This window comes from Mytilus edulis, chromosome 5, assembly GCF_963676685.1.
Source record: "Mytilus edulis chromosome 5, xbMytEdul2.2, whole genome shotgun sequence".
Classification (NCBI taxonomy): domain Eukaryota; kingdom Metazoa; phylum Mollusca; class Bivalvia; order Mytilida; family Mytilidae; genus Mytilus; species Mytilus edulis.
Genome location: NC_092348.1, coordinates 4636391 through 4655662, shown reverse-complemented (window position 1 = coordinate 4655662; position 19272 = coordinate 4636391). Strand labels below are relative to the sequence as shown.

The 19272-nt window shown below is 31.0% G+C and overlaps 1 protein-coding gene across 3 annotated transcripts in view; it reads left to right on the top strand.

The window, feature by feature from the left end:
- Window positions 1-19272, top strand: part of LOC139522800 (probable D-lactate dehydrogenase, mitochondrial) — a 20499-nt gene extending 1227 nt beyond the window's left edge. Inside the window, exons 2-12 of one of the 3 annotated variants that reach the window (XR_011664495.1) lie at window positions 3279-3403; window positions 4100-4241; window positions 8577-8718; window positions 10161-10320; window positions 11586-11691; window positions 13021-13114; window positions 13710-13838; window positions 14968-15095; window positions 15372-15462; window positions 15853-16099; window positions 16429-17038. Coding sequence is in view for 2 of the 3 variants with exons in the window: in XM_071316363.1 (XP_071172464.1) it covers window positions 3279-3403; window positions 4100-4241; window positions 8577-8718; window positions 10161-10320; window positions 11586-11691; window positions 13021-13114; window positions 13710-13838; window positions 14968-15095; window positions 15372-15462; window positions 15985-16099; window positions 16429-16597 (1401 nt within the window). In the remaining variant the exon portion in view is untranslated. Of the gene's footprint in view, window positions 1-3278; window positions 3404-4099; window positions 4242-8576; window positions 8719-10160; window positions 10321-11585; window positions 11692-13020; window positions 13115-13709; window positions 13839-14967; window positions 15096-15371; window positions 15463-15852; window positions 16100-16428 lie in introns of all 3 variants that reach the window. The other 2 variants (XM_071316364.1, XM_071316363.1) reach the window with 2 other exon arrangements.

Here is a 19272-nt window from a genome sequence, read left to right as displayed (position 1 = left end):
CACATGTCCCGCCGTGTCTCAAAAACAATATATGGTTATTGTTTAAAATTTTCTCAGAAACTATTTATGATTATTGCATAAAACTTCCACACAAGACGTCGGGCGTATCATGCGCTCATGGCCCAGCTGTTTATTAATTCTTGGTATAAGATAAAAACAAGATACATATTAAACATGAATTTGTTTGTTTTAAAGTGTCAAGGAGCATCTCTCTAGTGAGTTTCTCCTTGAAGCACTTAGTAGTGGTGCGCAGGCTATTGGTTCAGATAATTTGTTACAGTCTTTTATAGTTTGGCAGAAAAATGAAAATTTGTAACTGTCTTTGCTGCATCGAATTTGTCGGTATGTTTGTTTGTTGCTAGACCTGGTGTTTGATTTCCTTTTAATTAGTATGTCAGTATGTGGTATGGCAATTTTGTTGTTTGTTATTCTATGGAACATATTAAATCTTCTTTTGAGTCTCCTTTCTTGTAATGTTGGCCAGTGAAGTGTGTTAATCATGTTTGCTACACTTTCAGTATATTTGTAGCATACATTATATATCATGTACATATCTCATTGCTTTAAACGATACATTTTTTTCATGAATTTATTATCTGTGACTCATGCAAACCTGCCAACTATCCTGATTTTGCCGATATCATCACAATTTTCTTGCCTCAACCTAAATCCTGATATCAGGATCTTATAACAAGTTTAAATACTGATTTTCACAAAATAGGCCAGAAAAATTTTTTGGTTACCAAATTTTTAGTTTTTTTGATAAATTTTGCCTGGCAACATATTTATGACAAGGTTACGACCCTACACAAAAGGTGCCATAATTTGTTGTTGGGAGTTGGAGGGGGGGGGGTTAACTATATATTCTTTGATTTTTAATGCTATTTGTCTCTATTCTTAAGTTATTTTGCCAATAAATAAGTACAATATAAATCATGCAAATAAAAGAAATCAAGGCTTATTTGCTAATCATCAGTATACCAAAAGAAAACAAGAGGAGATATAAGACAATTTCAAGAGTAAAACACAGTGCACACAGAAATGCCACAATAAAATGTAGGCACTGGCTACGGTTACATGGAAATGTAACAATAATAAAAATATTATTGTTACATTGGAGACTAAATGCCGGAATGCATGGTTGGGTGAGGACCTGATTAATTACGAATGTAACAATAACTTTTGAGGCTACGGTTACACAGCGTTATTGTTACATGAAAAACAACAATGTACGATGGGGACTTGTAATATGTACTAAATAATAAAAGTTTAAGACATTTATTTTATATTTACAATACATACAATGTCTTTAATTTTTTTTATTTACAATGACAGTTTATAAATATCCAGTAAGTGGTTTTTGGAGCATGTTTAAGTCCGACACATCATTTTGACGAATTCACTCCAAGCAGCCTTCACACACCAGTAATAAGGGGGAAGGACCTTTTTTCGGGATGCGGGATCGGGTGTTTTTTAAGCTCGGGATATCAAGATTGATCTTTCGGAATGTCGGGATTTTTTTTTTGTATTCGGGACCTCGGGACTTCATGTTTTTAAGCCCGGGATTTCGGGATCAGGACCCCTCCTACCCTCCGCTGTGAACGTCTGTATCGCATACCGTGCAATTCAATTCTGTGATATTCCTTTTAGAAGATAAGGAAATCTTTAATGTTACAAATGGAAGTTTTTAATGACCTTGACTGGCTATACAGCCCTTACACGGTCGGTCTTAAATGTTTGCCATGCTTTCAGTGAGAAATACTATTTTACTCTCGCAATGTTGATATTCTCATCCGATCTTTTGGTTGAAAGCATGTGGTGTAGTTTCATGTTGTCTTTCAATATGATTGCATTGCCGTCCATAACGGATGTTAGGTTTACCTCAGATTTCAGTATCCAACTTAGCAGTTAACAAACTTTGCTTCAGTTGATGTATCATTTTTTTAGAGTTGCTTTTGTATATAGAGCTATAGCTGTAGAGCTGTATGAAATTTGTGTCTTGATATTGTTTCATTTTCGTTTCAAACGCATCCCAAGTTTTTCATCCAAAACTAAATTGGTAAAATAAATCTCTTCATCCATTGTTCAAAGTATATAATGACAGTAATAAGAGAAGGTGTGCAGTTAAATACTTCAAAAAGTGAACACTTTATCAGCCCCAGTTCTCAACAACAAACTATATTTTTCGCATTAATTTTGACACTGCTAATCTGAGGTATTTTTATTACCTTTAAGATTAATATGTAAAACTACTTAAACATCATTTGTATAATAATAATACTTATTTATTATCATTATTACAAGTATTAATTAGAACATATGAAAGAATTAAGCAACACAGCTAAAGAAGATTTATATTTAATAAATTTAGCGTACATTGCTGTTTTTCATGTAACAATAACACAATGTAACCGTAGCCTCAATAATTATTGTTACATTCGTAATTAATCGGTTCCTTGCCCAACTTTGCATTCCGGCAATTAGTCTCCGATGTAACAATAATATTTTTATTATTGTTACATTTCCATGTAACCGTAGCCAGTGCCTAAAATGTAACCCTTAAATCTGGTCGTGCACTAAATCTCACATGGATATAAAAGTTAGCAAGTCTGCTCTTGAATTGTACATTTTTCATGACTTGTTTTCAATTCAATTTGATAACAGTTCTCAGTGATGATCAAAGGTTTTAAATCATGATGAAGGCATTTTATAACCGTACAGCTAGTGTTGTTTTTCATGAACAGTTTTGTTGTAGAAAAATGTATTTCCTGTGAACTGTGGTCATCAAATTTAATATTTCATGAACCATGATGATAACCCCCATTTAGTTTGGCTTCCTTCACCTGTGAATTCTTATACTACCATTAAATAGCTAATTATATGGTCATTTTTATAAATTAATTTTTCGAAAAACTAAGGATTTTCTTTTTGGAATTTTTGCTTTTTAACTGTTTTGATATGAGCGTCACTGATGAGTCTTATGTAGACGAAATGCGCGTCTGGCGTATTAAATTATAATCCTGGTACTTTTGATAACAATTTAATTAGTGAAATGAGTGTTATCAATGGATCAGTCTTATATGCTCTCTCTTTCTGGGCCAAATTAATGGTTTTGTTCCATATTAAAGAAGATTTCTAATAGAGTTCATCAACTTACAGAAATTTGAATAATAGAGCTTTCAAAGTCACAATTAAGGTTTTTCATGATTGATCCTTCAGTGGATCTAGCAAAATACTTTTAAAATATATATTTGGAACAAACATACTTTGTTTTTCAGGCTACAGAGATAATTAAAGTGCCAGACAGGCTAGTAGCAGCTTTATCTGATATTGTTGGCAAGAAAAATGTGTCAACTGCAATGGTTGTTAGAGAGCAGCATGGTAGAGATGAGTCATACCATAGGTAATATTACCAATATTTTAATGGATAACAAAATGTACATATTATATAAAAAGGAAGATATGGTATGATTGCCAATGAGACAACTCTCCACAAGAGACCGATCGACACAGAAATTAACAGCTATAGGTCACCATATGGTCTTCAACAATAAACAAAGCCCATTATGACTGCATAGTCAGCTATTAAAGGCCCTAATATCACAAATGTAAAACAATCCAAATGGGAAATTAACTAACAGTCTAATTAATGTTAAAAAAAATGAATGAAAAACAAATATGTAACACAGCAACAAACGACAACCACTGAATTATAGGCTCCTGACTTGGGACAGGCACATACAAACAGAAATTGATTATACATTTTCCATGTTTATTATTGCCAAATGGCATCTGCTGGACACATAATAAAGTTTTCTGTATCTCACTTTCAAAATATGCTTCAAATCTCAATATACAGCTGATATTTTAATTTTTTATGAGAGTTACATGTACATGGCTGCCAAGTCTCACGCATTTAGCGTGAGACTCACGCATGTTCATGCTTTTTAGACGGCATTTTCCTTTGATCTATTGTTTTTTCTCTTTTATCTTTTCAATTTTGGCCAAATCTCAGGCATTTGCCTCACGAAAAGTTGGCAGAACTGCATGTATTTCAGCGTATCATATTTAATAACTTGTTCTCATTGTTTTTATTCAGTTGCTGTCCACCAGAAGTAGTCACTTTCCCACAGAATGTTGAACAAGTCAGTGAGATTGCAATTCTGTGTAATGATAATGAGATACCTCTGATTCCATTTGGTAGTGGCACAGGATTAGAAGGTGGCATTAATGCTGTTAAGGTATTAATTACCTCCCTTGTCTATGTTAGAATGCTTTACAATGTAATAATAATTAGTAGGATGCCCAATCAACGAATTTGATCGATTTGACTTAACGAAATAACACATGGCTATATTTTGTATCATTGGAAAGAGGAGAACAAGACATCATCGAAATACTGTTGTGGTCGTTGTCTGCCGTGGTCATGGTGGTCACGTTTTTTATTTTAAATCATGGTCAAAGGTCAAAGCAAAAATTCCAGAAAATGCACAGTCACATTTAGATAGCTTGTTGTATATGCTTTTGAGCAAATAAAAACAACTAATTTATAGAGAAATATTTTTTGTATCTACATTTAGAACTTATTTTATATTTTTATCATAAAAAATGACTTTAGATTGACTTTTTTGCATATAGGGTGCAAATTTGAAATTTTCAAACAGCTGTTAAATAACAGCAACCTTGACCTATATCAATTTCTAAATTTGAAATTTTTGTATTCAATTCATTACAAGTAAGATCAGAAGATTTTTTTAGATCTTAACTTCAATAATTTGTCGAAAACAAAATGTGTTTTTCACCTCTTTTGGTAGTAAGGTGTTGTCAATTTTTAGGTAAATATCAAATTTCTGTTATTGGGTGTGAAAGAGTATATGTAAATGATTTGTTTCAAAGTTTGTGTAACATTAACGTCGAAACTGGTTGAATTTAAAGCTCTGTATATAGCTTTGCTTTACAGAAGCAACCAATTACTGGTACTGCAAACGGAGAAAAAGGGGGGTTGAGGTTATGAAAACAAAACGTCTATTAGAAACAGGTAAAAACACCCCATCCTACATATATACAGATGACTAAATGAGCAACATTTGGCTATAATGATTATGAGAATTCAAAATATATATAAGGCAGATGGTTATGTACAGCACCTATGTATTTCACAAACAATTGCAAACAAAAAAGGCATGAGAAACCAAAGGGCGTTAAAAACTTATAACATGAAGACAAACTGACAACAGCCTGGCAAAAACATGAAAAAAACGCAACAAATGCACATAGAAAATTCTGATCGAAGCTAGTATTACCTACTACGTTCTATGGTCTCATGTAGTTTAAGCCCACCAACCACGTCAAAGTCAGATACAATATGTCAGGGTTTTTTTGTTTGTTTATTTTTACAAATCTTTCCCCACTAGATAGATTATTACTATATTTCCCACGATTTCAAAATTGAGTAGATGTTTTATTTATTGCTCAGAACTTATTATGGACTGCTTAATTTTTATTCGATAGCTAACAATGATTTATAAGGTACAAACAGAAAAATGAAATCTTATACATCGTCATCTTCGTCGTCATCACTGTTTCTAATTGCAACCAGACAAGTATTCACATTTTAACATGTTATTTGCTTTACATGGGCATAAATCTGTACATGATAGATTTTGTTCGAAGCAAATGCAAATGCAACCCTTTGAAAACACAGATTTCACCTTACAAGTACAAACTAAATCTTGCAGATATTAATATGACATCTTACCTTCGACATAGACAGGAACAAGTCATTCTTCTTTTCACATCCAAATTGAAGAGGAGAATATAAAGGTAGTTTTGCTACATGGGAAGACATTAAATTTATGTCTGGAGTGAAGCTCTTATTACTTATTGTTTAAAAGTAGATTCACAAGGAGGAAGTTTGACAAGGGAGAAATTTTAAATTGTAGCCAATTTTACTCTTAATTTGTTTAGGTCACAATGATCTATTTTGAGCTTTGACTTGAGATCATTCAACCTAACAACAAGATCTTGAGCTGCATTTACAGATTCATCAATGTCACAATTAGAAATATTTGACAAATCCTTGAAATCATCATGGCTTGGTTGTCCTTCAAGACTAAAAATCAATGCGCTTACCAATCCTAAACATGAATTACGTTGTATCGCATCATGTTACAGCATGTGCGGCTGGTAGAATGTTACAGAAGGCAAACCCGAGACTTTTACATATTTCGTGGACAAGTATATAGCGCTCAAATCTTGTGTGCAAGTTATAGTGCCTGTTTGAGACCATATCTCATGTGTATGCTGCATGGAGGGGAAATAATAAAACATCTGTATCTTGTGACTTTATTATTATCCTATCCTTGATTCTTTTCACACCGAACTTTTTGTCTACGTGAATAGCATGTAAAATCATGTGAGTACTATTACAAAAATGTATCTACTTCATCGGGCGTACAAAATAATTCTAAAAAACCTGAATACTCCTGAGCAGATTTATGGTCCTTGGAAGTGCTAGCTATTGATAAATGACTTCATCATGTATCATAGTAACTGTTGATCTATCATGATGCTGACAATCGATTCAGCAAGAAATCTGATTAACTTAAAGACCTGCTGGTTCTCACTAACTCAAAGAAACTTTTTTGAGTCAGGAATTTGACAACCTTCAATATATGACCTGAAACACTTTTACAGATGAGCAAGAACTTGCTTCAGATTTAAAATAACTGCAGTTGTGTCTGCTAGTGTATGTATAGCAAAAATGGTGGTACAATAATTTGTGATCATCAGTACGAAGATGGTCTAGGTCTGAAGCATCATGCAATATACTAAAATATACATGATCTTTCTGTGCTCCCATAGCCTAGATAAAGCTATTGTTTTAGCTAATTCCTCGCATATTAATAAGTAATTCAGTAGAAGAACCCTGACATAATACACACTTATCCCATTGTATTTCATTCCTACTTCGTTTAGGGCTTGATTGGCATAGTTTAACATGACTGTGAATGTGTGCCATATTCAGGGTCTGAAACGTGACTGAAGGATTTGTTTTGTATATTACAATTATGTCAAAACTATCAATTCAAAAAACCAATAAAAACAACAATAAAAATATTTCCTAAAACAAAACAGCGATTTCAAACTAATTGGCCTATTCAAAACATACAAATTGACCGTACAACAAGCAAAAAAGAGAAATGAAGTTAGTGACAATTGTCCTAGTTAATGACCTGATAGTGTAAGCTACAAAACGATTAAGGCAGGAGAAAGGCGTGGTCGAATCAAGGAAGAATTATCACTAAATTTGTGTTTTAAATTGCTATTTTCTTTGCACCAATAAACATTACACGAAAGATATTTAGCACACATATGAACCATGTCTTATTGATGTAATCAGAGTAAAAGTCCTGTGAAAGTAACACGCAATAAATTTTCTTTCTTTCAAAATGTGGTAAATTCAGCTAAAAAGATAGTCTTTCTAAATTCATGAAATACTTATACTTAAATTATATAAATCTTTTCAGCTTTCGTCATATGATAAATTTAATTTTTAGGCTAATTGATAAGTATCATTTAAACAAATAACACAGAAAGAAATAATTTTATTTTTCGTGTTGAAGATGGCCTGTATGATGAAGTATCTTTGGGTACCATAAGAAACTACAAAATTTTGAAAAACGTGACCATGGGAGCTTATGACGACATTCATGATTGGAACATATAATGATTTTCCAATAGTTGTCATATAAATATAGCTGTGTGTTATCTGTTAACTAGACATCTTTTTCGATACTGGGTACCCTACTAAATGAGATACCACTGATTCCATTTGGTATACATTTCTATACAGTGCAATAAGAATAACATGTCACTGAGGTTTATGATTAGAAGGTGGCATTAGTCCTGTTAAGATATTAATTACCTCCCTTGTTTCATGTTAGAAACTATACACTGTATTACAGTGTTATGAAAATGAGAAACTACTGATATCATTTGGTGTCAAATCAGAAGGTGGAATTTAAATGCTGTTAAGGTATAAAATTATTTAAATACCTGGTAGTTTAAAGTCAAGTAATTGTTCTGTGTTATGAAGAGGAGATACATCATTTACGGTGTTAGTTATCTCCCTTATACTAAAACTCAGAACTAATAGTCAGTGGTCTAAAAATGACTACCCCTCATTCCATTTCATTAAAAACACATTTTATTTGCTATCATTGCTGTGCATTATTCGTTAGAAACCATTGATTCAATTTAATAATAGTACGTAGACAATGGCTTAAATGTTTTTTTTAAGATAATTTGATTATATGCATTAATCTTCACCCTTGTTTATGTCTCACAATTATTAAACTGTCATCCATGACTATGTTTTATCAGCTTATATGAATGTTTTAATAACATAGATATATTAATAATGAACTTAAGTAAAAATGTGTACGTTACAGAAAAAGATTTGAAACATAAAGAATTGTCCTCTTTAAAAATTAATATTTAAAGTTTTTCAAATTAATCTAAAAATTAAAAAAACATTTCCATAGACGGGTATTTAATCAATCTTTCTGTTTTAGGGAGGAGTGTGTGTTGATCTGACTCACATGAATGAGATTCTGTCTGTTAATCCAGAAGACTTTGACTGTACTGTACAATCAGGAGTGACTAGAATGCAGTTAAACAATTACCTGAGGGACACTGGGTTATGGTTTCCTATTGGTAAATAATTGTCTAAACCAGACTGGCTACAAAGTCCAATTAAATCAACATCAATATTTGTTTTGAAACTGTACAAACTAAACACCTGTTTAAACTGAACAAATTCTTCAAGGTTAAGGAGTCTGGTTTGTACAGGTTTCACTGTAACATTCAATTCAAGTCAGTATTTTTTTTCTGTTCTCCATGACATCTTAACCCATTAACTTTACACTTGGCAATCAATGTTCACAATTTGGGGAAAGAAAGGATATGGTGATTTTATTCTTGACACATTATTATAACACATGATATCTACAAACCCACATCAACAGAACATTGCTTTATTGTTTTCACCATTGTAAGAATTTTTTTAGTTTGAAAATTTGGTGATACTAACTAAGACCCTGTTCACACTAGGACATTTTTATCGATTTAAACTAGACCGGTTCACTTTAGATCGATTTAAGGGCCAATGTGAACGCTTTGAATCGATCTTCAATCAGTCTAAACTAAAACACCAAAAGAGGTAGTTTAGTTTGAATCGATCTAAAGAAAACCGATCTTACTTTAAATGTGAAAGCAGAGATCGATTTAAACTAGTACGATTGAATCGAAAATAACGTATGCGCATGTACAGCGCCAAAACTATCTCAGAGGTTCATTGTTTAACCCATATTTCTCTGTTTACAGATATTTAGAACAAACTGAAAACATTTTGTGAAATCTGTGTCTTCTTTTCTTATGATGATTTTTTTTCTTTTCAGGAACCGCAATATTTCGTCGTGTTGTAACTTCGTTACTACAAATATATTTTTCAAAATTAAAGAAAACAGCAATAACATTTGTACCAAAATGTTAACTTCTGATTCCGGAGAAACAATAACTTTGTCCATTTTTTGTCTTCTAGTGTGTGTGTCAGAGTATCAATAGATGAATTTAATAAATCAGTTCTATTTATACACAATGTTTACAGTTTTATGGGTAAAAAGGTTAGATTGATTGCGTTTTTAATTGTAGTGTGAACGCATAGGATCGGTTTAGAACGCTAACTGGTTTTATTTAGATCGATTCAAATTAGATCGATTAAAAAAAGTGCTAGTGTGAACGGGGTCTAAATGTTGTTAATGTAGGTCTCAACAAAATCCTTGATACATAACTGATTTTATGATATATTTTCATTATCTTATAATAAAGCTGCATTTTTAGATACACATGTACTGATTTCTTTTCATGTTTGAGGAGATTTGAAACTGGTGTAAAGGGGCATTTCCAATTTCCAATTATGGAAAGCAACAAACATGAGACATTGTACACTATATAACTGACAGATATTATAATAGGCATTAATAACAAAAATACATTAAAGTACTCTTAAGTATTTCTTATAACTATTATTATTTGATTGTAATACTAATAATAAAACATTGTAATGATAGTATATGTCAGCAACTGTCTGTTTACAGATCCAGGAGCAGATGCATCCCTGTGTGGAATGTGTTCTACCAGTGCATCAGGAACGAATGCTGTCAGATATGGTACCATGAGAGAAAATGTTCTAAATTTAGAAGTAGTTTTAGCTGATGGACGTGTCATAAACACTGCTGGGAAAGGAAGAAGGACAAAGTTAGTGTTTATAATCAAAATCTAATGCAATTCAATTCAATTCAATGTTTTATTGAAGTCTCATCTCTCAATAATATATAATACATGTAAAAATATATGAATATAAAAAGAGAGCCGTTCTGAACAGAATTACAAGTGACTATAACATTAAAAATTATATAAAGAATGCATCTATTATAAAACATATTGACATTAACATTATTTACAGTATAAAACATTACACAGCTACAAATCATATTATTATCTGTAAATAAAAACACTAATTTTTGTTTATCATCAAAAGACATAAAATCAATATTAAAATGTGTTGCTTCATCAAATTATTTTTTTCTAAAATCATCATATAAAGGACACGATAAAATGACATGGGCTTCTAAAATATTCATACAATTATCACAGACTCGATCTTTTAAAATTATTTTTTTCAAATCTCCCCGTTTCTATTCTTAGTGGTGCTACACCACATCAAAATTTGGCAAAAGAACTCCTTTGCGAATATGGCATTGGAATTTTACAACAAGTTTCCGTTTCAAAACTGTTCTCCAATAGATTATATGTACAAAGTTTGTTACCACCTGTACCAAATAAAGCTTTCTCTGATGGTGAATTGCCTTGCCACTGTTTGACATATTTACTGAATATTTTAGACATAACAGTATTGACAACTGAAGTACTATCAACATAATCTGTAATGATACACAAATGTTCTGCATTATACTCAGAAAAGAAGGAAAACATTTTCTGAGTATAATAAAAATTCCAATTTTTTATACACTTAAGTTTTTTACTCATAATGTTTGCCCATATGAAATTTTTTCTGTTGCATGAAGTAATGAAAGACAAAATATGTTTTTTTTTCAATTTCAAATCCCCAGTATAAACCAGGATATGTTATACTGAAGTTTAACACTGAAAAGACTCAGATTTTTTTCAAGCCTTTTTTTCATTTCTTCTTTACAGCACTCTTGAAATGCTTTGAACCAATCAATACATTACAACATCTAAGCTAAATACAAAAAGTCAAACTAGTTCTCAAATTGGCCATTAAATATAAATAGAAAGGAGATTTAAGGTGAATGCCAATAATAGCAACCCAACAATATAAAAAAATGACATTTAAAGATCAACAGGATGTTACTCAGGGTGTTATTTTTGGGTAGTCTTTTGATAGTCTGAATATTATTTTTAATAGTTATAGGAAGGAGTTTTGCACTCCTTGGCTATTGATGTGCAGTTGCTATAGTATTAAAATCTTTTCATTCTAGGAAAACTTCTGCCGGATACAATCTTACAAACTTATTTGTAGGATCAGAAGGTACATTAGGTATTATAACCAAGGCTTCATTGAAACTGTTTGGCATACCAGAAGCAGTGAGTACACCTACTAATACACATCCTCTCAAGTCTGTATTATATAGAGAATAATACATGGCAAAATCCGTATCATATGTCGTATCATCCTGAGACATCAATATCAGCCCAAGGGCCTTTAGGCCCGAGTGATGATATTGGTCGAGGGTGATACAGCATGTGATACGGATTTTGCCATGTATTATACACTTTATCATATATTTCAACAGAAGAGTATTATATTATATGAACTGTTTTCTGATCCATAGCACTGGGTTACCTTCAGTTCTACTTTTGTCTTGTTTCAAAGGCCTTAAAAGAACTGCTCATTTACTTATCCGAAGCACCTGGGTTACCTTACAATTTGCGTGCTGTTGTTTTAAAAATATTTTATTTATTATTGTATTAATTTGTGTGTTTTGTATTTTTCATAGTTGCATTTAGTGTGCCAAAAAATATGAAAACTTGACCTTCGTGACGTCACATACAATATGAAAACTTGACGTTCGTGACGTCACATACAATATGAAAACTTGACGTTCGTAACGTCACATACAATATGAAAGCTTGACGTTTGTGACGTCACATACCAAACAATGACGTCATTCAAAAAATTTACCTATTTTGAGGAAATTTTTTCATAAGAAAAAAAAAACCAAAACTGACTTTATGTAAAAAAAAAAAAAAAGAAAAAAAAAAAGTAGGGGTGTGATAAAGGGTAGGGATGTGATAAAGGGTATGCGATAGAGGGTAGGGGTGTGATAAAGGGTATGCGATAAAGGGTGCGCATCAAAGTTGCGCGATATGGATTAAACAGTAGGCTATTTATCACATATGCAAAACTACTGTTTTACTACTAAACATATGATAAATCTTTATATTACTTGCAAACATATTTTTAGAAGTAGAAAGGAACCACGCATTCTGTCTGTCCATGAACTTTGTTAGCAAACTTTACATTAAGGAGACAGTAATCATTACTTTAACCCTTCTATGCTACTGATAAGTACTGCCTGAATTTTTGGTATTCATGAAATATATTGAAAAGCACCACATACAAATTGAAAAAAAAACAGTCAACATGAAAGAAAATGTAACCCTTCCTTCACTAATGTGAGAAAAATAATTTACACGTGGCACAACAGGTGGAGAGGAGAAATTCAAATTTACTAATAGTATTGTGGCTGGAAATATTATTTTGTGAGTTCAATCAAAGTTCTATGGTCCATTTCATATACTTTCTTTTAAGAAGATTACTAGTAGTTTGATGATTTTACCTACAGGGGACATAACTCATCAACTCATGAGCTTCACATACCTGATTATTTCGAATATATATATATATTTCAGACTGTGTCAGCAGTATGCCATTTCCCAGATGTACAAGGTGCAGTAGATACAACTGTTCAGGTATTGCAGTGTGGTATTCCTATTGCCAGGATAGGTAATTTTTCTCTACATTTATCTTTGTAACAATCTTAAACGACTGAAAATCTAACAGTGTATTTTTTTTAATGATAACATTGAATTACAATCAACATCAGACGTTTTTACATTTAAAAACCAACTACCAGTATCTATTGCCTTTTAAAATGTGACTATTTCATTCTTCAACCTTTTCTTACATGAATACATAAACAAAGTAATAATTAAAGTCCTTTTCTGTAATTTGACTAGATCAAGCTACAAGAATAGAACAGAAAGTATCTGCTAGATAAAATTTGTTAACGGCATCACCTTATCATTATGGCTTATGAAATAGTATCATTTTCTGCTCTTTGGTCGGGTTGTTGTCTCTTTGACACATTCCCCATTTCCATTCTCTATTTTATACATTTAAAAAATATTAAGTGATGGATAATTGCAATTATAATATATATCTGAAAAATTATAATTCACAAATAAGGGTTTTTTTTTGACAAAAAAAACTAAAATTTATTTATGTCTTCAGCTTTGAATCAATCCTTTGGCCAAAGGCTTTTCACAAAATAAAACAGAATCATTTGTTTTTAATAACGTTTTAATTTGTTTTATTTCAGAGTTTTTAGATGAGGTATCAATAGATGCGGTAAACAAGTATAGTAAAATGGACATGAAAGTTGCACCATCACTATTTTTAGAATTCACTGGAACTCCTTCATCTCTTGATGAACAAGCAGCATTAGTTGGTAACTATGGAAACATAAGGGATATAAAAATATTATAACACAGTTTTTTCACCCAGCAATTTAAATTAAACTCATAAACCCACTATTATGGTAATTAGCCACAGGGTTTGTCTGTTTGAAAAGCACTTCTCTCTTTGTTCTTATAACATTCTCAGAGGCAGATTTAGAGGGGGTCCCCTTTTCCGTCGAACATTTGGTTGCTTATATAGGGAATCACTGCTCAGTATAGTCTGTTTTAAGGATGTTCGCTTGTCATGTTTTGGAATTTTTGTCAGATTTTGAGAATCCTGGTTTTATCTATTTGAATGCTTTAAAAAAAATTGCCCATTGACCCCCATTTTTTGTTTTAAAAATCTTTTACATGTATCATGATAAGCCATTTGTAAAAGACTTTTAATTATGTTTTAATAGTTTTTGAGAACATAGAATTGTCAATGATAAAGCTATAAAAGGCAAGAGAGAACATTTCCGACCAAAATTTCAAAGACTTATATCTCGAAAACTAGCACATTGACCTATATATTTTTTTTGCTCTTTTGATTCCTTTATTAATTCCTTAACAATATATAATAGTGCTTTGAAAAGCTAATTATTTTGAAACTGAGAAGGGAACTCCCTTAAGTGATCTGGTACATATGAAATGTCTAGGCATGTCTTTCTTACCAAATTCTATGTACATAAGATAAGAGAATCATATCATCTTTAGCAAACTGATTATTTATATAAAAGTGAGATATCCTTATGGAAATGTAATACTTAGATATAGGAAGCTGTGGTGTGAGTGCCAATGAGACAACTCTCCATCCAAATAACAATTTATAAAAATAAACCTTCGACACAGAGCCTTGGCTCAGCTATAAAGGGCCCAAAATTATTAGTGTAAAACCATTCAAATGGGAAAACCAAGGGTCTATTCTACATGTATATAAAAAACGAGAAACAAAAAACATGAATAAATTACATAAACAAATGACAACTACTGTACATCAGATTCCTGACTTAGGACAGGTGGAAACATTTGCAGCGGGATTAAATATTTTATTGGTACCAAACCTTAGTACTTTTGAAAAATTAAAAGAACTGTAATTGATAGAAAAACTTACCAGATTTATTAAATTTGTCCTTCCAGCTGATTTATGCAGCATGAATAATGGCTCAGATTTCAAATGGGCTAAAGATCCAGAGGAAAGAAGTCATTTATGGAAAGCTAGACATGATATTCTATATGCCTGTATGGCTTTAAAACCTGGCAGTAAGGTAGGTGATTGTCAAATACTTGACAGACTTGTTTTTTAAATACTTTTTATCATTTTGTCATTGATGACCTGAATAATTTGAAGTTATATTATTTGTGTTAGAGCAATATAATAAAGTATTGCACAAACATTTTTCTTCTTTTCTGTTGAAATATTATATTGCTATATAATAATACCGTTTATTAAAGTTTGAGGTAATGCATGCACATAAAATGTTTTATCATAAAGCAATATTCAAATGTCCAACTCAGAACTTCTCTATTAACATTATTTTCAGCCATATTCCACCGATGTTTGTGTTCCTGTCTCTAAACTACCAGAAATTATAAAAAGATCTAAAGAAGAAATTACTAAGGCAGGTGTATGTGGTAAGTTATCAAAGTCCATCTCATCTTATATAATTTATATGGAAAGAAATTTTGCTTCCAATGAGACCCTATTAGCTTCTTTTGTTGGTATAGGTGTCTCCTGCATTATGGGAATCTTTAGCAGTCCTTCAAGGTTGAAAACAATTAAAACGATTTGTTTTGGTCAGTTTCTACCACTATTTAAATAAATCTTGTATATTCTATATGGTACTTAAATATTTAGAAATATGTGTCATGAATAAAAAGAAATTGTTAAACAAATGACCTTTCAAGATTTATATTCTATCTCCAGATATGTATAGCAGAAAATGATCCCATTAGTTATAAACTAAAATAAGTTTACCATAAAGATTTGTTCAAGACTTTACAATATGTATTATATTTCAACAGGACCTATAGTCGGCCATGTTGGTGATGGAAATTTCCATGTTTTCTTTCCTGTGGATCAAAATAACCCTGAAGAATTACAAAAGATCCAAGAAGTTTCAAAGAAAATGGCATTGTAAGTTGTTTATTTTGTAGATTCCTTCATGTTGGGTCATGTTGGTGATGGCAATTTCCACACACTGTTTTTGGCTGATCCAAATAATCCAAAAGAAGTACAAATAGTTAAAGATGTGTCTAATAAAATTGCTGAGTAAGTTCACTTTCTTTTGTACTAACAAATAAGAAATAAAAATAATCAAACATCATTGTTTTATATCTTGTACTGATGGATCTGCAAACACATGTGTGTTGTACTATGACGATCATTAATACCATTTTACTACCTACATTCTCTTTTGCAACATGTATTTTCCTTTTAGAATATATTCTTATCTTAAATAGCTTGAGGAGGGGAGGAGAATTTTCTAGATTTAATGTTAATTTTCAGTCCCATGAAAATTGCAATTAGGTTTTTTTTATAACACCTACCAATAAAGTTAGAATGCACTATTTATTTGTCTGATACCCTTACTTTTTCAGGATGTCATTGGAAATGAATGGAACCTGCACAGGAGAGCATGGCATAGGACAGGGAAAGAGAGAGTTACTGGTACAGGAGATAGGAGAAACTGGTATCCAGGTGATGAAACAGATAAAACAAACATTAGATCCCAAGGGTATTATGAACCCAGCTAAAGTCTTCTATTAATCAGTAACCAAAGTAACCTGTGATAGAGGCCAAAAGGGGTGAAGAGCTTCAACAAAAATACGTTGAAGAATTTAAAGACCAAATCACATACTATCAGAATTTTGTTTCTGATGATAAGAATCTGTAATGTAAAAAACAGCAAATGTTAATCAGAGTAATTGTTTTAATCATTGATGATTAATTGAACAAACATTTGATTTAGAACTGATGTAGTAGCTGAATATTTATATTTATATTTGGAAAAGTATTTCATAGATTGGATTAACTCAAAAAAGGATATATGGAAATATGTAAATAGAGTAAATAATTACTTAATCAAAACCAATCAAATATAATTATAAATTGTAGATAGTATATAGATTTAATACAAAATGTGGAGATGATTCCAAAAATGGACGAACAGATATTTTTTTACAGAAATAAATTATTAATTTTATTAAATGTATTTAATTCTATCTTGTTGAATCAAAGACTGATGTATAAAATAATCAATGTATATCTATCAGGGTATCTTGGTTAATCTCATTGGGATCAAAAACTCTGTTGATTTTATGCAAATGAGACCGCTTTGGACCAATCAAAAAGGATTTCTTTTAAGTCTATCCTCTTATGATAACTTTTATAAGATAAGGTCACTATGATTAAAAGTTTTAGTTGAAAGTGCAATATTATTTGTTTTTTTAAATGTATAATTTGTAAATACATGTAGTAAAATTTGAAAGTGGAAAAATTTCGGCAAATTGTCTGAAATTCTAAGATATCTTCAAACACAATGATTACTCAATTTCCAAAGAAAATGTGTTGGTTTGAATGATTTTTACAACCACAGAAAAGGGCTTGTTATGGTTAGCCCTTTTCCAGCCTTTTAGTGTTTAGTTTGTTAAAGTAAGCTCCCTTTCCATTTTGCTAGACTTGCATACAATTACTTTTTCAGAAATTTTTAATTAAGATATCAATGGTATTTCCCAAATATGTCCGTCTTTCTAATTTGTGTGTCCATTTCTGCAGAAATTTTAGCAATATGCTTTATTTCACCTTCATTCTGAACGAGCCAAGAGCCTAAGTAAGTAAAAACACATTCTCATGTTACCCACAATGCTGATCCATCTTATTTTGTTGAGATTAATTTCATGCACATGTCACATTCTTTGTCTTTTATTCAGATCTCTATTTTAAAAAGTAAAGCATTGAAGTTCTCATGTTTAGTACAACTTTACAACATTTATGTGTATTTCTATATTTTTAACACAAATTTTCCCATTTTTTTTTTAAATTATATTGTCTTTCTTTACATGTATTGTTAATTGCATTTAAACTATGCATAACTGAGGAATGTTAATGATTACTTTATATTTATATTATTTATATTATATATATTTTATTAAAGAAGAAGCTGCAGAAACATTTTTTCTATTTTTATACATTGATTTGTTCTGTTCATTCACTGCTTTGTATATATGCATGTTTAATGATGCTTTATTACAACTAACATAGAAAAATGGTTATATATATATGAATTTAAATTGTGTGCTTTGTTTTGTTTCTTCATTTGAAAATAGATAAAATTGTACTATTTCTATAAAGAACTATAAGATAGTTTTGCAATTAATTGACTTTTTATAAAAGTGAATTTTCTATCATTCTGGTTCTGAGGTTAGTTCTGCAGTATTGCACAGTTGTCCTAGCAAGTACTCGAGTACCTTTTTAAAAAAAAATACATCCATAGTTATTTCCCTTTAGTATATATACCTCATAAATGAATTTGTTTATTCCCACGGATGGTTATTTACCAGAGTTAATTTATTAACTCATTATTTTTGCCCTTTTTATCTGAAAAATCTTAACTATGATAATCTTGAAAATTTGATGAAAATGTATGTTTTAATGTTAAATTGTTTCAGTTAAAGAAGATTTTTACAAATTGCATCACAAGTGATGCATTTGTGACATAATAAATGTAGGTGAAATTCATTAAACCTGATTACCATTGTATTTGTCCCCTTGCAATGTGGTTCAGAGGGCACAGTAATACCTGGCTTTCTTTTAAGTCTTGTTAGAGCTGTCATGTGTATAATTCTTGCCATATTTCAATCAAGTCTATATCATAGATTTAAATTAGCAATGTCTTGGACAAGTTCGAAAATCAGTGGAGATCAACTATTTTAAAAGACTAATGACCTTGGGAATTTAATATTATGCAAAATTACATTATTAGTGCTCTCATGTAAACAATTTGTGTCATATTTTGATCAAATATATATCAATAGTGCATCACTATGACAAGTTGCAAAATAAGTGCCAATCATGAAGAACATTAGTTTTAGTGGGATAAAAATTTTATGGTTTTGTCTTTGATTTTTATATCATGTGAATTCCTTGTTGGGGTTTCCAGTATTGTGAAAGTAATATCCTTTAAAATTGAAATGGTGAATATTATTAATATTTCCAAGGGATATAACTACTATTAAAATATTTACAGTGGTATTAGATATGTTAGTGCTGAAGATTTTGATTAATCTTTGTTAAATATTAATTGTTTGTTGTAATAGTGTTGATGATTTTGTTATATATTGTTTTCCTACAATGATTGTTTACAACTGTGTTTAAAGTCATAGAACATTAGTTGCTGAAAAAAATATATGCTATTGATTTTAATAAAAAATTATTATAAATTA